General features: G+C 45.1%; 1 protein-coding gene across 1 annotated transcript in view; it reads left to right on the top strand.

Moving 5' to 3' along the window:
• The window catches only part of LOC8025447, a 140,071-nt gene that overhangs the window by 28,393 nt on the left and 94,895 nt on the right, over nt 1-16,783 (top strand). The window contains exon 3 of the mRNA XM_042289275.1: nt 8,729-9,013. Coding sequence (XP_042145209.1) covers nt 8,729-9,013 — 285 coding nt within the window. The remainder of the gene's footprint in view (nt 1-8,728; nt 9,014-16,783) is intronic.

The raw sequence follows: 16,783 nt of genomic DNA, 5'->3' as shown, positions 1-16,783 counted from the left end.
GGTCTCAAAGACCTGTCATATCACTTTTAAATGTTCTCATCAAAGGCAGCGTTTATGATACTGTGCATGCGATCCACCTTTCAACCTGGCCTGAGCCGCAGAAATCTCTTACAATATTATCATTCTCGTGGTTGTTGTTTTAGCAGGAATTACTTAAAAGCCGAGAAATCACAACAACCGAATCCGGGATTTAGCTCGGATACAGCGGAGCTGTTTATAGCATTGTTAGAGTTTCTAACGCAAGGTCAGCGTCTTTGAAGCTGTACGAGAATGATAATAATGTAAGAGATACGTCTGCAGCTCATCCAGGTTGAAGGTTGGACAGAATGCACAGCACTGACATTGGCGAGAAAGATTAAAAGTGATATGACAGGCATTTCGGTTCTATACGGCACTTGTTCAGGGTGACTCCGAATTTCACTCAAAACTGTGTAACCGTAAATTGGTCGAAATTTCCGATCACTAGGCAAATGAAGGAACACCGTCCCCATGATTCCTCGAGTACGGGCCGAGGCACTTGGAGGATTTAGCAAATTGTCTAAACGGGCGTAATGTTAACAATTCGAAATAATTACGCTACATTGAAATCCTCGTGAAAATTAGCACAAATAATCCCAAACTTAAGCTTGCCAAAGCTAAAGTTTGGGATTATTTGTGCTAATATTTAGCTCGCGAACAATGAGTCATCCACAGTTTGCTAACAAAGCACTTTTTTTTAACTTTTTGAAAACTTTCTTATTTATTGAAAACTGGCCGCCAGATAAAGCTGTGTATACGCCAGATAACGAAGCATATACCTCAAATAAGGCTGTATATAGTCCAGATAAGCCAGATTAGGCTCTATATATTTCAGATAAGGCTTTATATTCGCCAGATAAGGCTGTATATACACCAGATAAGGCTGTATATACGCCAGATAGGGCTGTATATACACCAGATACGGCTGTATATACTCCATATAAGCTGTATATAGGCGGTATATAAACATATTATGTATGATATGACCAGATATGCCCCAGGCAGGGATGGGCAAATTACATGCAAATATGTATCGAAATACAAATACAAAATACTTCGTCAAAAATGTATTTCATTACAAATCTAATTACATATCCAAAAAAGCATTTAAGTACAAGATACAAATACAACCAGATGCGTTTGGTCTCTTCCAAATACTTTTCCAAATACATTCCTCAAAATTTGCGTCAGCGACTTCAGGGCGTGTGCAACAGGTTTTTGGGTATCTCATTTTAATTTTGCATCGCACACTCGGGAGTTGGTGTGCGAGGCTCTAGTAACGTAATAGAAATATAATCACAAAAAATGTAATCAGCTTGGACGTAGTAAATGAAAAAAGTACAGAGCTTCAAGCAGTTTTTTTTTTGTCGATTACATTTCGGTATAGACCAAGAAAGAACCGAGACGACCAAGACGCGCAGCACTAGCTAGAAAGTTTTTTATTGTTGCAACTCGCACCAGTTACGAAAATCTGAACGACCCGCGCATTTAGAATGTTTCAGGCAAAAATATGGATGGAAATCAGCTTGGAAAGCATCACAAGTTGTCACAGGCACTTATTTAACCAGTCTGCCTGTGAACGTCGATTTCGTCACTATTCTTGCCCTGGACTAGTACCGTAATCACGAAGTCACTAAACGCTTGTGCTTGATTGAGAGACACAGCATTCGGATCAGAACGTAGTTTTCTTCCTGCTCTGGACAGTGACAATAAATTTGAGGGATGTATTTTCGCCCACAAAATTGTATTTAATTACAATTGTATTTGAAATACCCACGTTTTAGTATTTAAATACACACGCCAAATACATTACACAATTTGTAATTAAATACAAATTCAAAATACACAAAGTATTTGAAATACGTATTTCAAATACTTGTATTTGAAATACTGCCCATCCCTGGCCCCAGGTATGAGATTTCCCTAAGGGATTCGAAGAGAGTGTCAGTAACGGCGGGCAGCTGTTGCTTTGATGTCACAGCGCGCGCGACCAATGGCGTAGCGTCCCGCGCGGAGGAAAGCAGTGCATTAACCCCTCCCCCCTCTCCACTGCGGACTGGGGGCTGCGTAGGAGGAGAGGAATGCGTAGTAGTAAAATAGTCTAGTATATAGGCGCAGGGGCATTGCACAATACGATTGTACGTGTAGTGGCATTTCAGAGAAAATTATGCAGGGCACCCGAAAAAGAGATGTATATATGAAGATAAAAAGCAATTTTAGAGCGCAGCTCTTGGGCGCCCGCTTCCGGCTTGAGCGGCGTCGGTGTCGCCGTCGACGTCGCTGTCGGCGTAACTGCGCTTTGCATTATAGGACCTTTCCCATAATGACGTCATACGCGACGTCATCAGGGTCCCGCGCGTTGCATTATGGGTTGTTTCCCATAATGACGTCACACATGACGTCACGAGGGTCATGAGTGACGTCACACGGGTCAGAAGTGACGTCACGAAGGTCACTCGTGAAGGTCCCGACGAAGGTCACACCCCTCGCAGTGACGGTCACGTGAAGGTGACCCTTCACGTGACTTTCACTTGTAGAGCTCACGACCTTCGCGCGACCTTTATCGTGAAGGTCAGACCTTCACGAGTGACCGTCAGGAGGGTCGCTAGGGCCACGAGTGAGGTCACGAACACATGAGTGACATCACGAGGGGGGAGAGGGAGGGGGAGAAGGGGAGGAGAATGAGAGGAGAAGGAGAAGGATAGGAGGAGAGACGGAGGAAGAGGGACATACCCTCCTCTTCGTATCTTCCCCTCCCCCCTCCAAGAGCTGCGCTCTAATTCGGCATTGTAAGGAGTTGTAAACGTTTTTCATTTTTTTTTTGTAGATATTTATAATTTCCTTATTTGTCACCTTGCATATGGTTCAGAGAGAAAGTGCTGCTCGTCCAAAGCGCCATCTCGTGCCGTCTTAAAGTAATTGTGCTTCATGGAATGCCTAAATCGGGAGATATATATTTTTTTTATTCATGGTAAAGACTACAGGTTAGCCGTTGGGCTGCATTCGCTTAATTGCCCTTCCGCAGAGCAGGAACCTCACCTCTTATTTCAATGCGGACTGACTCTTGGGGAACCGCTATACAACTTACTATGAAACCTTTATTTGTTGTGACGTATATACACGAACCTTACTTGATGACGCACGTGTGTACACGTCATGGATCTATGGCCCGCCGCCCTCGGACTTGAACCTTCTTTATGTACCCCCGAAGTTCCGTCATTTCAGATATGTGGTGCACTCCCAAGCGGTACACACTCAATCTTTCCTCTAAGCTCTTCCCAACCAGTTACGTTTCATCCTTGCGCATGTCTGAACAAAACAAAAGCGCAAAAAAAGAACGCGTACAAGAGTAATGAACGGCGGGCAGACGCGGGGATTAAGAAAGAGCTGCAGCTAAAACGAAACGCCGGCTTAGGAGTGTTACGACCTGATAAACAGAATCGACGAGCGGACGGGGAAGGGGGGCAATCCTCGTAATTCCCGGCGAAAGGCCATGCCAGTTCATTTGCGGAAAGGATCACCACCACTGCAACGCTCGAGACAACCAAAAACGAAAAAAAAAGGAAGGTTCCCAACCCTGTTCCTAAATCCTAAATTGCGGTGTCTTCTCCAGGGACCCCGCAACCAGTTGCCCTTGTGCCGCTTCTGTTTGTCAAGCCCTGTTGTTCCTTTGTAAGAAGCGCTAACAATGGAGTTAAGGGGCGGATGAAGACAAAAACAAGAAGAGCGCGAGAGACGAAAAAAAGTTCCATAAGGGCAAGCGGGTATAAGGAAGGAGGGTGCCCTGACAAGTGGGAGAGCTTGTTAGAACGAACCCGATGATGGCGCGAGGCAGAAATAAGAACGCGACTCATCCGTAACGAGCCCGCAGGCCTTTTGAGAGCTTCCGAAGACCACTCGCTTCTTTATCACGAACTTTCGTTTCGGTGTTTTTTTTTTCTTCGTCTTCTTTCGGCACACTAAATTTCCTAGAGGCCGCCTGCTCCTGATGGATGAAGTTGTCGGTTTTAACATCTTCATTGATTAGTCGGCCTTTATTTTTTTTTTCTCTCTCTTTATGTCCGACCACGGTGCTTCCGATTTTCAACGTGTTCCTGGCCGCCTGCGTTTGTCTAGCATAACGCAAAGAGGAAGGCGTCCAATATAGGGAGGATAAGAAATGTCTTACATGCATTTAGGAATGCGTGGTGTCCTCTTCTTTCCGCTTCCATATGCTGCTAACCACAGAATCCTATCCGTTTCTGGATACATCTATAGGGGCTCTTTACTCCGCTATCAGCGTGTCTTAGGTTGCTAGGATAGTCCTAAAGCAGCGGTTTACACTACTAATATATATCATACAAAAAGCAGACACTGTCTGAGACGTGGTTCGTCCTGGTATGGCGGTCCTGTCATGAAGTCACAAGAAAACTGTCTCCAGACATGTTACAAACATACATATGTGTGAACCAAACATGCTTCGAACATATGCTTGAGACGTGTTCGCAGATAATTCTGTCATATCATATCTACAGCGAATAACCTGTCTTTTGTATGATGATGACCAGTCTGACTGTAGCTTTATAGATACATGTTGAATGAGCGATGTGCTGTATACCTTCTGCCATCAGTGCCGCTAAGCACGAGATCATGTCTGTGTCTAAAGACCTCTATACTTCGTCTCACCTTAGCATGGACTATTGTTAACCGCGCGTGCCAAAAGCCCGAGCTAGTTGCTTTGGATGAAGCCTCGGCGACTGCACGAGCGCTCGTGCAGCGAGTGTTCCAGTCAAGGCAGTCGAAGCTATAGCCGCTCGCGCTTGTACAGCTTTCGCAGTTAGTCCGTGCTAAGGTGAGATGAAGTATAGGGGCTTTTTTTCTGTTCCGCTAGCGCCGATGTTTAGGTCGTCATGACTGTCTTAGTTGATTAAATAAGGTAATCATCATATGATGACATCAAATCAAAGAGGCAGACATGTCCGCTCATAAAAAAACACAAATTTAAAACGAAGTGAAAAATCAGTTCTTAGACTATGAGCCTATATTTTTTTTCTTTTACAGTCTGCTTGGGACACTCGTGTCAAAAAAATTAATTTTACGCGAAAACAAAAATTTAGAGCAATATTGACGGTCCGAGATTTATTTTAAATTCTGCGGGCAAACTCCATGATGTCACGGAAAGGACATTCACTCTTTCCACATCAATGTGATGGCCAAGCCGGACCACCCCTCCTCCACGCGCCCGAAATGCCGAGAGAGAAAACAAGTGGAAAAGAGGAGACTACCGACTAAATCCCGTCTCGCGCAGTCAACATTGCTCTAATTTTTATTTTCGCGTAAGATTAATTTTTAACACGCGTGCCTCAATTAACCTGAAAAAAAAACTTTTTTTTTTCTTTTTAGGGGTTCTTTAGGAACAATGTACGCTTAAGGCAAGGACACAGCGGTCTTGGGATGGACGGTACTCTGCAAACATGGCACGACATATTTGTGCCGTCGAGGGACACTTTCGGTCATGTTTTGTTTTGTTTGACCTCGTATAAGCAAGGCAATGTAAAAAAAAAAAAAGGTATGAGTGCCTTGGTGACGACATTTGTCCTTTTCACGGCTCCTCCGTTGGCGCGTTGGAACACATTAGCGCAGCGTATTGCCTTCCAACTAAGTGTTCTCGACTGCAGTCTCAAAACGACCAAAAGCCAATGCACTTCGCGTGTTTCGTAGGCGGCAGACTTTTGTTTGTAGTTTTTAGGCTTGGCGCAGTGTAAGCTTGTCTGCCCCTATCAGTGCCCGTGCCCGACTTGCCATTTTGATGCTCGGCCCTTGTGCTAAGGTTTCGGCGCTTCTCCTAGCGTTTGTATTTGCTTCCTGTCTGGTCTGGTGTCGTTGTTCGCCATCTGTTTTGTTCTCGGGTTGTGTGTCTGGTGCAACCGAATCTTTTCTCCTCATGTGTCTCGATGGGTAGACCCGTGTTTTTCTGTTCAGTCCGTGTTAATCCTTGTTTATGCACCCGATTTCGTCTGGTCGAGTACTGAATCCACAATCTTTACCCTTTTCAGTATGCTATTTAGTCTCTTGAAATTCAGAACAGTTATTGTGAAATCAGCAAATGAAAACGATGCCGAAACCAACATTTAAATATAGTCCCACTTTTTAGTGCCGTGACGTCAATGGCATGCTTACTCGCAGGTCAAGAAGGCAGTCTAAAAAATGAATTATATGCCGGTCACTTATTTTGTTCTGCTGCGCGGGTGCTATAAAGCAAGCTTCCAAAGCCTCCATTTCACACCATTAAACGGCTTGTAATCAGTTGGGAACGAAGTCTATACATTCCAAGGAGAGAACTCCTTGGCTGTCTCTGGCGTCAATTTTTCATTGTTGCCAGCTAGTAGAGACTTTCAGTTTTTTAAAAAAAACACGGTGAGGACCAAAATGGTAAATTCAATAACCCCGCGAAAAATAAACTATTTAGGCCTAATATTTGGTTGCTAGTTTATCAATGTCCGTTGGTGTGTTTAGTAAATGTTCAGGCAAATCGAGGACCACGAAGAAAACGTCGGAGTACCCCTTCAAGACTTTACATGCCGGCGTTATAACCAGCTCAACTGTCTAACGCCACGCGGCTACGGTAGCGCGGCTGTCATCACGGCGCATGCGTAGATACTTCACCTCATGCGAATCTGGTCTCTGTGCGCGTGCAGTGCCCACGCCTTATGTGGGAAAACTAGGAGGACGCTTAAGCTTTGCCAGAGCCGTAAATATAGAGAGTCTGGCCATCCGTTGGGAAGTATAGGAGACAAATGATGAGGCACCATTGGCCGAAAGCGGGCTGGGCATGTTCCAGGGTGTTTTCAGAAATTCGAATATGGCCAACGAGAAGCCGGAAATAATACCCTGGCGGTGGTCACGAGAAGCAAACCTGATAAGTGCGTCGAAGAAACTCTCGGTGACTGAAAATATGCCACACGTGATGTTTCAATCACGTGTGCCATATATAACAATGGAAGAGTGCAACTAGCAGAACGATCGACATAATCCTTATGCCAAGAGCCGAGTGCCCGGAATCTGCCGTCCGAGCGGTCACACGCTGTCCGAGCAAAACAGAGTTGAGCGGCGCATTCGTTTCTTACATCTTTCTGCATGATCATGATCGAAACATCACGTGCACCCTAGTTTCAACCACAAAGAGTTACTATGCTTCAGTCTGACGCGCTTATTAAAACCATATAGGAACATATACTTTGGAACAGAACTGGTTCTTGCTACCACCGCTATGGAATTCCTTTCGACTTCTGGTTGCTCAAAAGAGTATGCAAGGCCCTTTTTCCGAGTCTGGTGGACGCCCTGGCTTTGCCCGCACCTCTCATTGACCAAACTCTCTCTATACACGGCTCTAAAATTTGCATTTAAAGAGTGAGACGCGATAGCGATACCGGGCCCCGTTGGCATCGCCCTCTCATTCACTTCTCATGCTCTTCCTGCCAGTGAGCAGAAAGGGCGGCGGACATGGTCTAGTGTGTAGCGTGCCTGGCTCGCAACCGAAGGGTTCGAGTCTCGCCTAAAATAACTTGATAAAGTGAATTCGCATTACATGTCATGTTTTTAATCACTTTCATTCTGCACGTGACGTTCACTTGAGCGTTGTGGGTTGCTTGACATTCCCGCGCGAGGTCATGTGGCTTTGACGTCATGACCCTATCCACCAATCAGAAGCTTTCCGTCGCGACGCCACCGACGCCGGCTTTTCTTCGCCACGAGCTCCTTAGCGCTACGTGTTAAAAAGCGGGTTGGCTTCTTTTTGGCTCTCATGAACATCGCGTTACGCCATTGGTGCCATGGAAGCGTTGACGAAACGCAGCGCAAGTAACGGCGTTCCTTGAATACCGTTACTTTCTGGATAACTAAGCCCTGTATATCTACAGCTCATTATCGCGGACAGATAGAATGAGGCAATTGTAGTTGAAGAAATCTTGGGAGGTTGTTCTGTCCGAATAGAAGAACTGTTTTTTCTTTTTTTCAGAAGATATAAATCTTTTCTGAGCTGGTTCTTCCAGTGTGAATATAAAAATTGTGCCAGTGCAGTAGGCCTACTCGAGTCAGCGACAACTTAAGAAGCGCCTGGCGTGGCGGGGCCCGAGCATCTCAATGCGGAGCGCAAGGTTGTCTGCTTCTTACAAAGGGGTTGCGATGATGTCAGAAAGCCGAGCTCTTGTTGGCTGTTCAAAAACCATAAATAAATACGAATGGGTAGACCTTAAGGCAGCCAGCATTGAGGTCTACCCACTATCCTTTCAATCGAAGCCAATCAAAACTCCTCATCGTTCTGACGTCATCGCAACTCCAGCGCAAGAAGCAGACGACTTGCTCTCCACATATCGCTGCACAGGCGACGAGGGTCCGCCATTGGCTGGTAAGGACGCCGCGGAACGAATCGCAAAGCAAAAACCACGAAAATAAGAAGCAAGTACTTTGTTTTTTCTTAGCCTGTCCGCACAGCGCCACGATAATGTGGAATAGTTGCTCACACAATTTTTCATCGATGTTGCCACGACGCTGACCCAGATGACTCAAGTCAAGAGGGCCTTGTGCGTAACTTTCCGTCCCTAAGCGTTTATTCAAATTCATTCATCGATGTTGCGGTAACGTTGAAACGACACTTCACCGTCCACAGCTGTGGCGAGATTATGTTGTGTCCTAACCAAACACGTCCTTCTCTTTGTTTTCAACTTCGCAGAAGAGGAGGTCGTCCCATGCACGGAAGGCAAGGAGGTGTTCATGTTGGCGACCAACGCTCGCCTGGATTCCAAGGTCTTCTCCGGCGTGTACGGTGTTAACCTGACGAACTGCGCCGAATCGTGCCGTGCCGAGCCCCACTGCAAGTCGCTCACGTTTGTGAAGAACGCCACGAGCACGTACTGCCAGCTGATGGGCGACGCGGTAGCTTCGGGCATGGTCACCCACGAGCGCATGCTGTCTCCCGTGAACGGCGTCTACTACCTCGAAAAGATCTGCTTGAAAGGTGGGTCCTCCTCAAATTTGTGCTTAACGACAAGTTACTTCGATTTAGTTACTTTTTTTGGTAATAAAAGTAGATATTTAGCTGGTTTTCCCAGAAAAGGAACGAGCAACGTATTTGCGTGAAGTTTCGATTATTTAATCAGTGACGGCATCTATAGCTACTTCTACAGACGAACGTGTACAACACGAGTTGCCCTATTATTTAGTTTTCGCCCCATGCTCGCCAATGTAACTTTCACGTAAAAAAAACACAAGAAAAAAACACCGTAGCAAAAACAACAAAACAAATGATGCCCATTAGTGCATTAAGGATCTAGGCATTATTAAGGACACAGAATAATCGTAAGGTCGCAACTACTTCAGAAACCGCCTCATTTAGAGTACCGAGAAATTAACAGTTTAGTTTTAAGCTAAACTACAGCGTTTTTTTTTTGTTGTTTTAAAACGAGGAAGGTATTTAGTGATTACTTTTTGATCGACTAACAAGTAACGGTATTTAGTCAAATTTTTTCTATCCAGTAAACGTGTACATGTCGGGTGCTCCCATGAACCATTCCAATAATATCGTTTTTACAACGCCACGTACAGGGTGTTTCAAATAGCGGCCAGGCTCTTTAAATCGACCGCGAAAATCGGTTTCTTAACCTATCGCGCTACGATTTTGTGCAGCGTTGCCCTCAGGTGCTGCATTTTTTCTATAAAATTTGCAAAGAGCGAACTAACCTGAGGAAAAAGCAAAATAAGAAAAGAAAAAGGCTTAACCCATGTGGAAACCCCGCGAAGCCACCGGTGTTAAAAACAATAGGGCGCCCTATTGTCTGAAGACCGGTGGCTTCGCTGCGTTTCCATAGGAGTTAAGCCTTTTTCTTTTTTACTTCCTCCTCAGATAAGTTCGCTCTTCGCAAATTTTATAGAAAAAAATTCACAACCCGAGGACAACGCTGCACCAAATTGTAGCTCAATAGGTTAAGAGACCGATTTTTGTTGTCAATTTAAAGAGCCTGGCCGCTATTTGAAACACCCTGTAGAATAATCAAAGCTCGTGCACTCAAATCTTGACGTCACCACTGTGAGAAGGAGACAAGACTGGGCCTCGTATGCCCCGCGTGCCTCGGCTGTGTCTCGGTACTACGTTCGGCTCTGCCTACGACAGTGCTCGGCATCGCGCTCGGATTCCTTTGCTGAGTTGGCACCATCCGACTGTGGTGACGTTTCATGGAGGGAGAGTGGGACGTTCGTTAGGAGGCCTTGATTATTCCAGACGGTGCCGCCCGATCCCGACCCCGGCAGTCCTTCGACGCGTTGATTGGACACAAGACCCAACCGAACGCTGACGCGGCACTCGTGTCCAATCACGTGACTGCGCTCCATCTCACTGTGATGACGTCGAATTGCTGCTGCGCGGTTTTAGATTATTCTACAGCATGTAAACTGACGCTTTTCTAAGGCACTTTATACGGCCCGCAAAAATCAGTTTATCTACGTATCGCGCTGTAATTTACTAGAGAAGTGCAAGCGGGTGGTGAAAGATTACAGCGAAAAAAAGCAAGGAATGAACTTACCTCGTTTAGAAGAAAGCAAACGAAACCTGCCCTGGGCAATCTACGCCGCCACTTCGCAGACGATGCACGCGTAGGGAAAAGTGCTGCCGACAGATGGCCTTCGCCGCGTCGAGGGAGCGCCGGTCGATTCGGGTTCTTTTGCGGGATCGTTTGCTACCATAATCCGAATAGGCCGGCGCTCCCTCGATGCGCAGTAGCATGAACTTCGAATACCTGCTAGCACCTCTGTAGTAAATTAAAGTGTGATACGTTGAGGAACCGATGTTTGCGGGCCGTCTAAAGTTAAAAGCGTTAGCTTACACGCTGTAGCTGGTATTGCTTCTGCTTGCTGCCGTCGTTGTTTGGAACGCGTTCTCAGCACGCGCAGTAATGCTCTTCTGCATAAGACGAGACCTCGCGCATGCGCTCACAGCTCTGCGGCTCATCATTTTTCGCCAGCATGATAAGCGTTAGAAAGGTGTATAGACTATCTTCCGTTCCGGAAGTGCATAAAATGTAACCAATGAGGACGCCTCAATATGTCATTTTTATTTTATCTCACATTTTTTGTTTTCTATTAATTTTTTATTTATTTATCTCGGGGGGGGGGGGGGGGGGGGGGAGGGAGGGAGTATTTAAGTCACCAATTAAGACCGTATTTCGACTTACATTGGGGAAAAACTCGCGTCACCGTAGGGCTCGAATATAGGCGAAAGTGCAGCAGATATAAAAGAGTTCTACATTCATACCCTCATACCGTTTCTAAATTCATCCAAAGTGTAGTTACATGCAAATAAGGCCGCGATGCCTCATGTTTCGCGCCAACTCGTTAAATCTTAGTAGGTAGACATATAGATGAGTTTTATGCAAATACAGGAAACCGGAAATAACATACAAGTTATAACTTAATTATACCAAGAACGTGCTTACCAATTAATCTTGCCATTAAAAACAAACACAAAAACAAAGAAAATACAAGGTTTTTTTTAAGTTTTATTTTGTCTTTTACGTCTCAGCAGAAACGTACTTCTTCTTCCTTATCCACTCCGGAAAGAGCATTGAATATTCCCGGAAACACAGCGCTCCAGTGAGCGCGCGAGTTGAAAATCGATACCTCATCCGAAATTCAGCGTCAAGAGGCCGTTTTATTCGTCGGGCGCCTCCAAACGATCATGGGAATTCGGATCGGAACGATCCTGATCGACGGCCGTCGACACCAAAAGCATCTTCGTCTCAGGACCATCCATAAGTGTCGTCGCGTCGTCTGGGATTTTGGAGGAGTAGGGGTCGATGACTCGACTTGGGGGTTGCGTTTCGCTCGGTGCCGCATCGTGAGTACCGGGACCGCCGATGGGCAGTTCGTCGTTCCGAGCGGTTTCGTCGCTTGTGGCAAAATCTGAAACCAAGACGTAGTGACGAGCTCGTTCATGCTCTGATCAGACAACCTCGGATTTTCTTGATCTCTACGCCGATGCATTCGCTGATCTCTTAAACTTGAGCCGCCATCACCACTTTTCCCGTTCCAAAACTATTCTTCGAGCCGCTGAAAGGAGTAAGGAGGAACAGACACAAAAGCGTCCACTGACCACGCGGTTTTATTGCGGTTAGCGGAAGCTAATTCAGCCTTAAAGGCCGACGTTCACTTTGCGCTTTCCACTCTTGCCCTCCTCCTCCTTTCCTATATTCTCTCCGCGTTTTACCTTGCCCCAACTTTCCTATATTCTCTCCACGTTTTACCTTGCCGCTTGCAGCTTAGGAGAGGAGATCGCCAAGAGAATTATCTTCCCTGCAGAAAACCGAGGTTGTGCGTCGGCCTTTAAACGAACTGAGTAATCTAGTTCGCATTTCAGTTCTTCATAAACAGAGCAGTTTATTTTCTAATATTTAATTGGTTTGCCTTTTTTGTTTTCTTGTACAAATAGTGTTTTCGAAGATATTAAAAGGAGCTCGAGACGTCAGGCTACGTTTAGAATATGACTTTTGAATTTTTAGCTTTTATATCTTGATCTTCAAAACTACCAACTTATTTTTCTCGCTTCCATGTCTTGACCCGGGTTTCTCTGAAAACTTGCGATTTGTACGAGGAGAGCATAACCCGGGTAGTCTAATATGACTCAGGCGTAATATTGTGTCCCTGGGAAGTATGTTGACCACCCCAGGAGTGCGTCCTTGAAGCGTACAAGGGATACGTCCCGCAGTTGTACTAGATATACCTTTCTAGAAGGAATCCCCTTAATTATAGTACCTTTTAATTTACATCAGCTTAAAAATATAATAAGAATGCTAGACAATTTGGGTTGTCGGGTGGACTTGATATGTGCAATGCAATCGTATCTCTCTACGAAATAATGGCCAATCCTAATCTATTCATCTTTTATGTTAAGAGATATGCCAATACCCCCCTTTCCACACACGCACGTACACAAGCACACACACACAATCGCGTTACCGGGTTTCGACCTCCCACATAATCGTGTTAGTTATCTCGAATGTTCAAATGGAGTTCTAACGGCTTGAGTTACTCGTGCGACACGGTTGCTGCCGAAAAAGTTTGATGAAGTGCATGTAGTCCCATAATACTCACGCTAGCTGCATCCACATCTCCCGTAGTGCAATCGCAGTTCGGCGTTGCCGATTCGCAGCTCGTTTCGTTAGAGCCTGCTGCCGTCTCGTCGAAGTTGTTGACTTTCAATGGGGCGTTCGGGCAGGGCCATGAATCCGGCACCGTCGAATCATTCGAGCTGGTACCTTCTGCATACGGAGTTTCCAACCGGTACATGAAGATAAAAAACGACACGAGTACTGGCGGAATTGCTTGAATGCAGCCCATGTCGCCGACACCCAAAACTTCGTTCAACGTTTCCGGCTCAGAGCGCGCCGTTGCTTCTTATTCTCATCTGCACTTGTTTGCACACCCAACATGTTCAGCTCGTAGAGTTTCGCGGAACTTGCGAAATGCGTCATCAAATTGATTCACGCTCTCAAATCTAAGCACCTGTAGTTTTCGTTCTCTATGGGGACGGTTCGAATTTGTACAAAGATTCGCGTCTTACGAAAGACGAGATGCATCAAATAGAGCCGGTAAAGCGTGAGCAGGTGCGATCACAAGTTACGGGTACAGTCGGAACGAACCGGCCTTTTGTAAAACGCGCGGAATGTTTGTCTGTTCTTTTTACTTTTACTTGCCTTTGATGCCGGTATCCGACAATTCGCGACGGGTTTCATTGTAGTTCGGCCTCTCGTTTCGCAAGCGTTTCAATCTTTCTGTCCCTTTCTGTTAGAGGAGAGTTGGCGCTACGTGCGTTCAAGCGCATAGATTCCCCAATTTCAAGCGGGACGAATTCTTTTTTGAATAAACCTGGAGCTGTGAGTTTCTCAAAGAAGAGACAACAGAAAAGTTTCGCATGAGTTTGTTGCGCTTCTTTCGTGTGCCTGTTCCTTTTCCTCGCCAGAAACAGAGTAGCCGAGTTCTACGTGAACCCATGTCACGTTCTAAAGTAGGACATACAGGCATCATGAACGTTTGGCGTCTGACGTGACTGTACATGTGTGTAGAAATGACGTGGCTATCGAACAGATACCAGTGGTGAAACTTAATTTATAATGCTTTCTACATGGTAGGAACGTACTATTATACCGTTGTGTAGTCTGGCGTATCAACGAAAGCATTGTTTATAATTTAATGTACCGGCATCTTTAAAGCCCTCTAAAAAATCGTTTGTCCATGTTTTGACTTTCTTTTTTTTTTCTTTTTTTGCGAAAGCAAGTTTATGAAGGCCCGAACACTAAGGAAAAGCATTTCTATGAGAAAATCTGGCACGACGATTTATAACAATCAATTTCACATGTATACTACAGCACGTTTAGTAACGTGTGCAAGTTGAATGTCAGTTATCTGCAGAAATAATTTGCACGATGACTCAACATCAACAATTCTTTGTTTATGTTGTGTCACAGGTTTGTCGAGCGTTAATTTGCTTTTCCAGGCCTGACAAATATTGGGATGGCCATCTAGTTGTCGCTAGAGAAATGTAGTGTGTATAACGAAACGCTTCTATATACGGCAGACATGCCTGTGGGTAATGGGAAATCCACAAGGGGGCCAGATCTCTACTACCTTGATTATTAAAACTTGTTGTTGGCCTAGTTGGTTCATGATGCAGTATAGAGGTTTTTTGCGCGACACAGGGGAGAATTACAAGCGGGTAGAATTGTCGATCAGAAATAAAGGCAATGCACACTTGCCTACTCACTGTGCCGACTGTGGGTGTGATGCGCGGTTTCAGGAGATTAGGATCTTGGGTAGAAGCAAAGACAGCACAGCCAGAGAATTGATGGAAGCTTTTTATATAAAGAAGAACCATGACTGTGTTAGTGATACCTCGGTTTCTTTGTTTGAAAGTGAAGTACAGTTTTTATCCGGGTTGCTGGTTCGATAATGACTATCATGGAATGTGTCTTGGTAAATGACTTTACTATCTTTTTTTTTTTTTTTTGTCTGTGTAGCGCGCTGCGCATGCTCTTTCTGGATGTTCGTGGTCGATTGCGCACGAATAAAGTAGTCGAAAGTTTGCGCTTGTCCGTGTCTACTCGCTTGTAATTGTCTCCTGTGTCGCGCAAAAAACCTCTATACTGTATATTGATTATGTAGACGTGTGTGCCTTTGGATGTATGTGTTGAGTCTATTTATAGATAATACTGTACTAGTTATCCTATATTGCTCTATTAATGATCCTATATTGCTGTACTAATTCTTCTATATTACTGTAATAATTTTTCAACATTGCTGAAGCAGTATCTAAGTGGAGTGCAGATACGATTAGTCCTTCGTCACGAAGTGCTTTCTTGTTTTCTTTTCAAGGTAGAAGGGTATTCAGTTTATTTACATTAATCGCGCGCCCCGTTTTGAAAGACGCTTGATAACTGAGGGTCTGATAGAAAAAAAAAATGAAACCCTTTTTCTATTTTGGCAAAAATATCTTCGTTTTTTTTATGAATTGTTTACTGAAATTAATGTCACCTGCCCCCACGATATATTTTTTTGGTTTGACAAAGGACGTTGGCTTATAACTAAATTTCGATTTATTTTTCTTTTATGCTTTGTAGCACCCACCATGTTCTAAAACTTTAGCGTTCTATCACTACCGCTACGGTCAAGAATGGTTCACACATTTGCGTTCGAGTGTGCTCGTGTGCGTAGCGTCATCTATCGAGTAGTCCTGGAACCTGCGTATCTACATTCATAACGTTTTACACATCGTTCCTACTTCATGGACTTCAAATAATTCCGACGATTTTATAAGCGACCATTCCTCATATATAGTGCGTTTATTTCATCTGGCAAATACTCAAAAACCTCCAGTCTGGTTATACACCAACTCAACTCTCCTACGTCACGCCGCGGTGGTGGCGCGACGGACGCACTTCCGGTCTGTGGCGGTGGGCAGAAGTCGCCGTGCCAGACATGCATTCCTGTGTTCCCTTGGAAGAAACGAGACAAAAAACCTGCTTTCTCGTCCAAATGCTGCGACGGGGGTTGTACCAAGAGAGTCTGGAAAGGTTTGAAGATCAGTTTTCATGTGTTTTTGCCCCCTCCGTTCGTCCGAGAACGTGGATAGTAGCCGTGAAAAGGGCAAACCAGACGCTGTCGAACTACGATTGCGTGCGCGGGCAACACTTTGTGGTCGCCAGATGTATTAGCTTTGTTCCAACATAAACGGGAGAAAACCGCCAAGTTGTCCGAACCACCCACGGGTTCAGTGCGTCTTTAAATTCATACGGCCGCCTAATCGTTCGAACTTTCGTCTGCTCTTTCAAACGTCTGCTTTTTGTCGTCTGCTCGTTCAAACAAAAGCGGCCCGTGGACCAAACTTTGACCCGGTGATTGCAATAAGAAGTAATTGCAGACCTCAAAAGACTTAAAGGGACCATGAAATGACCTTTTTACTTTTTCCAGATAACTTTTACATTTAACCGTCAATGTTCACTGAATGCCGAACAGGCATCCGTTTTCGTCTCGGTTTATTAACTTTTACACAAAAAATTATTGAAATATCGACTTTTTCATTCTCTCCAACTGACCGCAAAAGAAGCCGTGACGTAGACCGTTTCCGGAACCGGAAGTTCTCTCGGCAGTAGGAGAATGGGAGTGTTAGCGGCAACGAGTTGGGGTGCGCCGGTAGGTTTTACTGCGCTGATGTCACCGACGTATTTTCTGTATCGGCGCCTCT

Source organism: Ixodes scapularis, unplaced genomic scaffold (assembly GCF_016920785.2).
Source record: "Ixodes scapularis isolate PalLabHiFi unplaced genomic scaffold, ASM1692078v2 PGA_scaffold12__126_contigs__length_90152505, whole genome shotgun sequence".
NCBI classification, from domain to species: Eukaryota; Metazoa; Arthropoda; class Arachnida; order Ixodida; family Ixodidae; genus Ixodes; species Ixodes scapularis.
The sequence above is the reverse complement of the archived record's forward strand: the minus strand, read 5'-3'. Positions and strand labels throughout refer to the sequence as shown.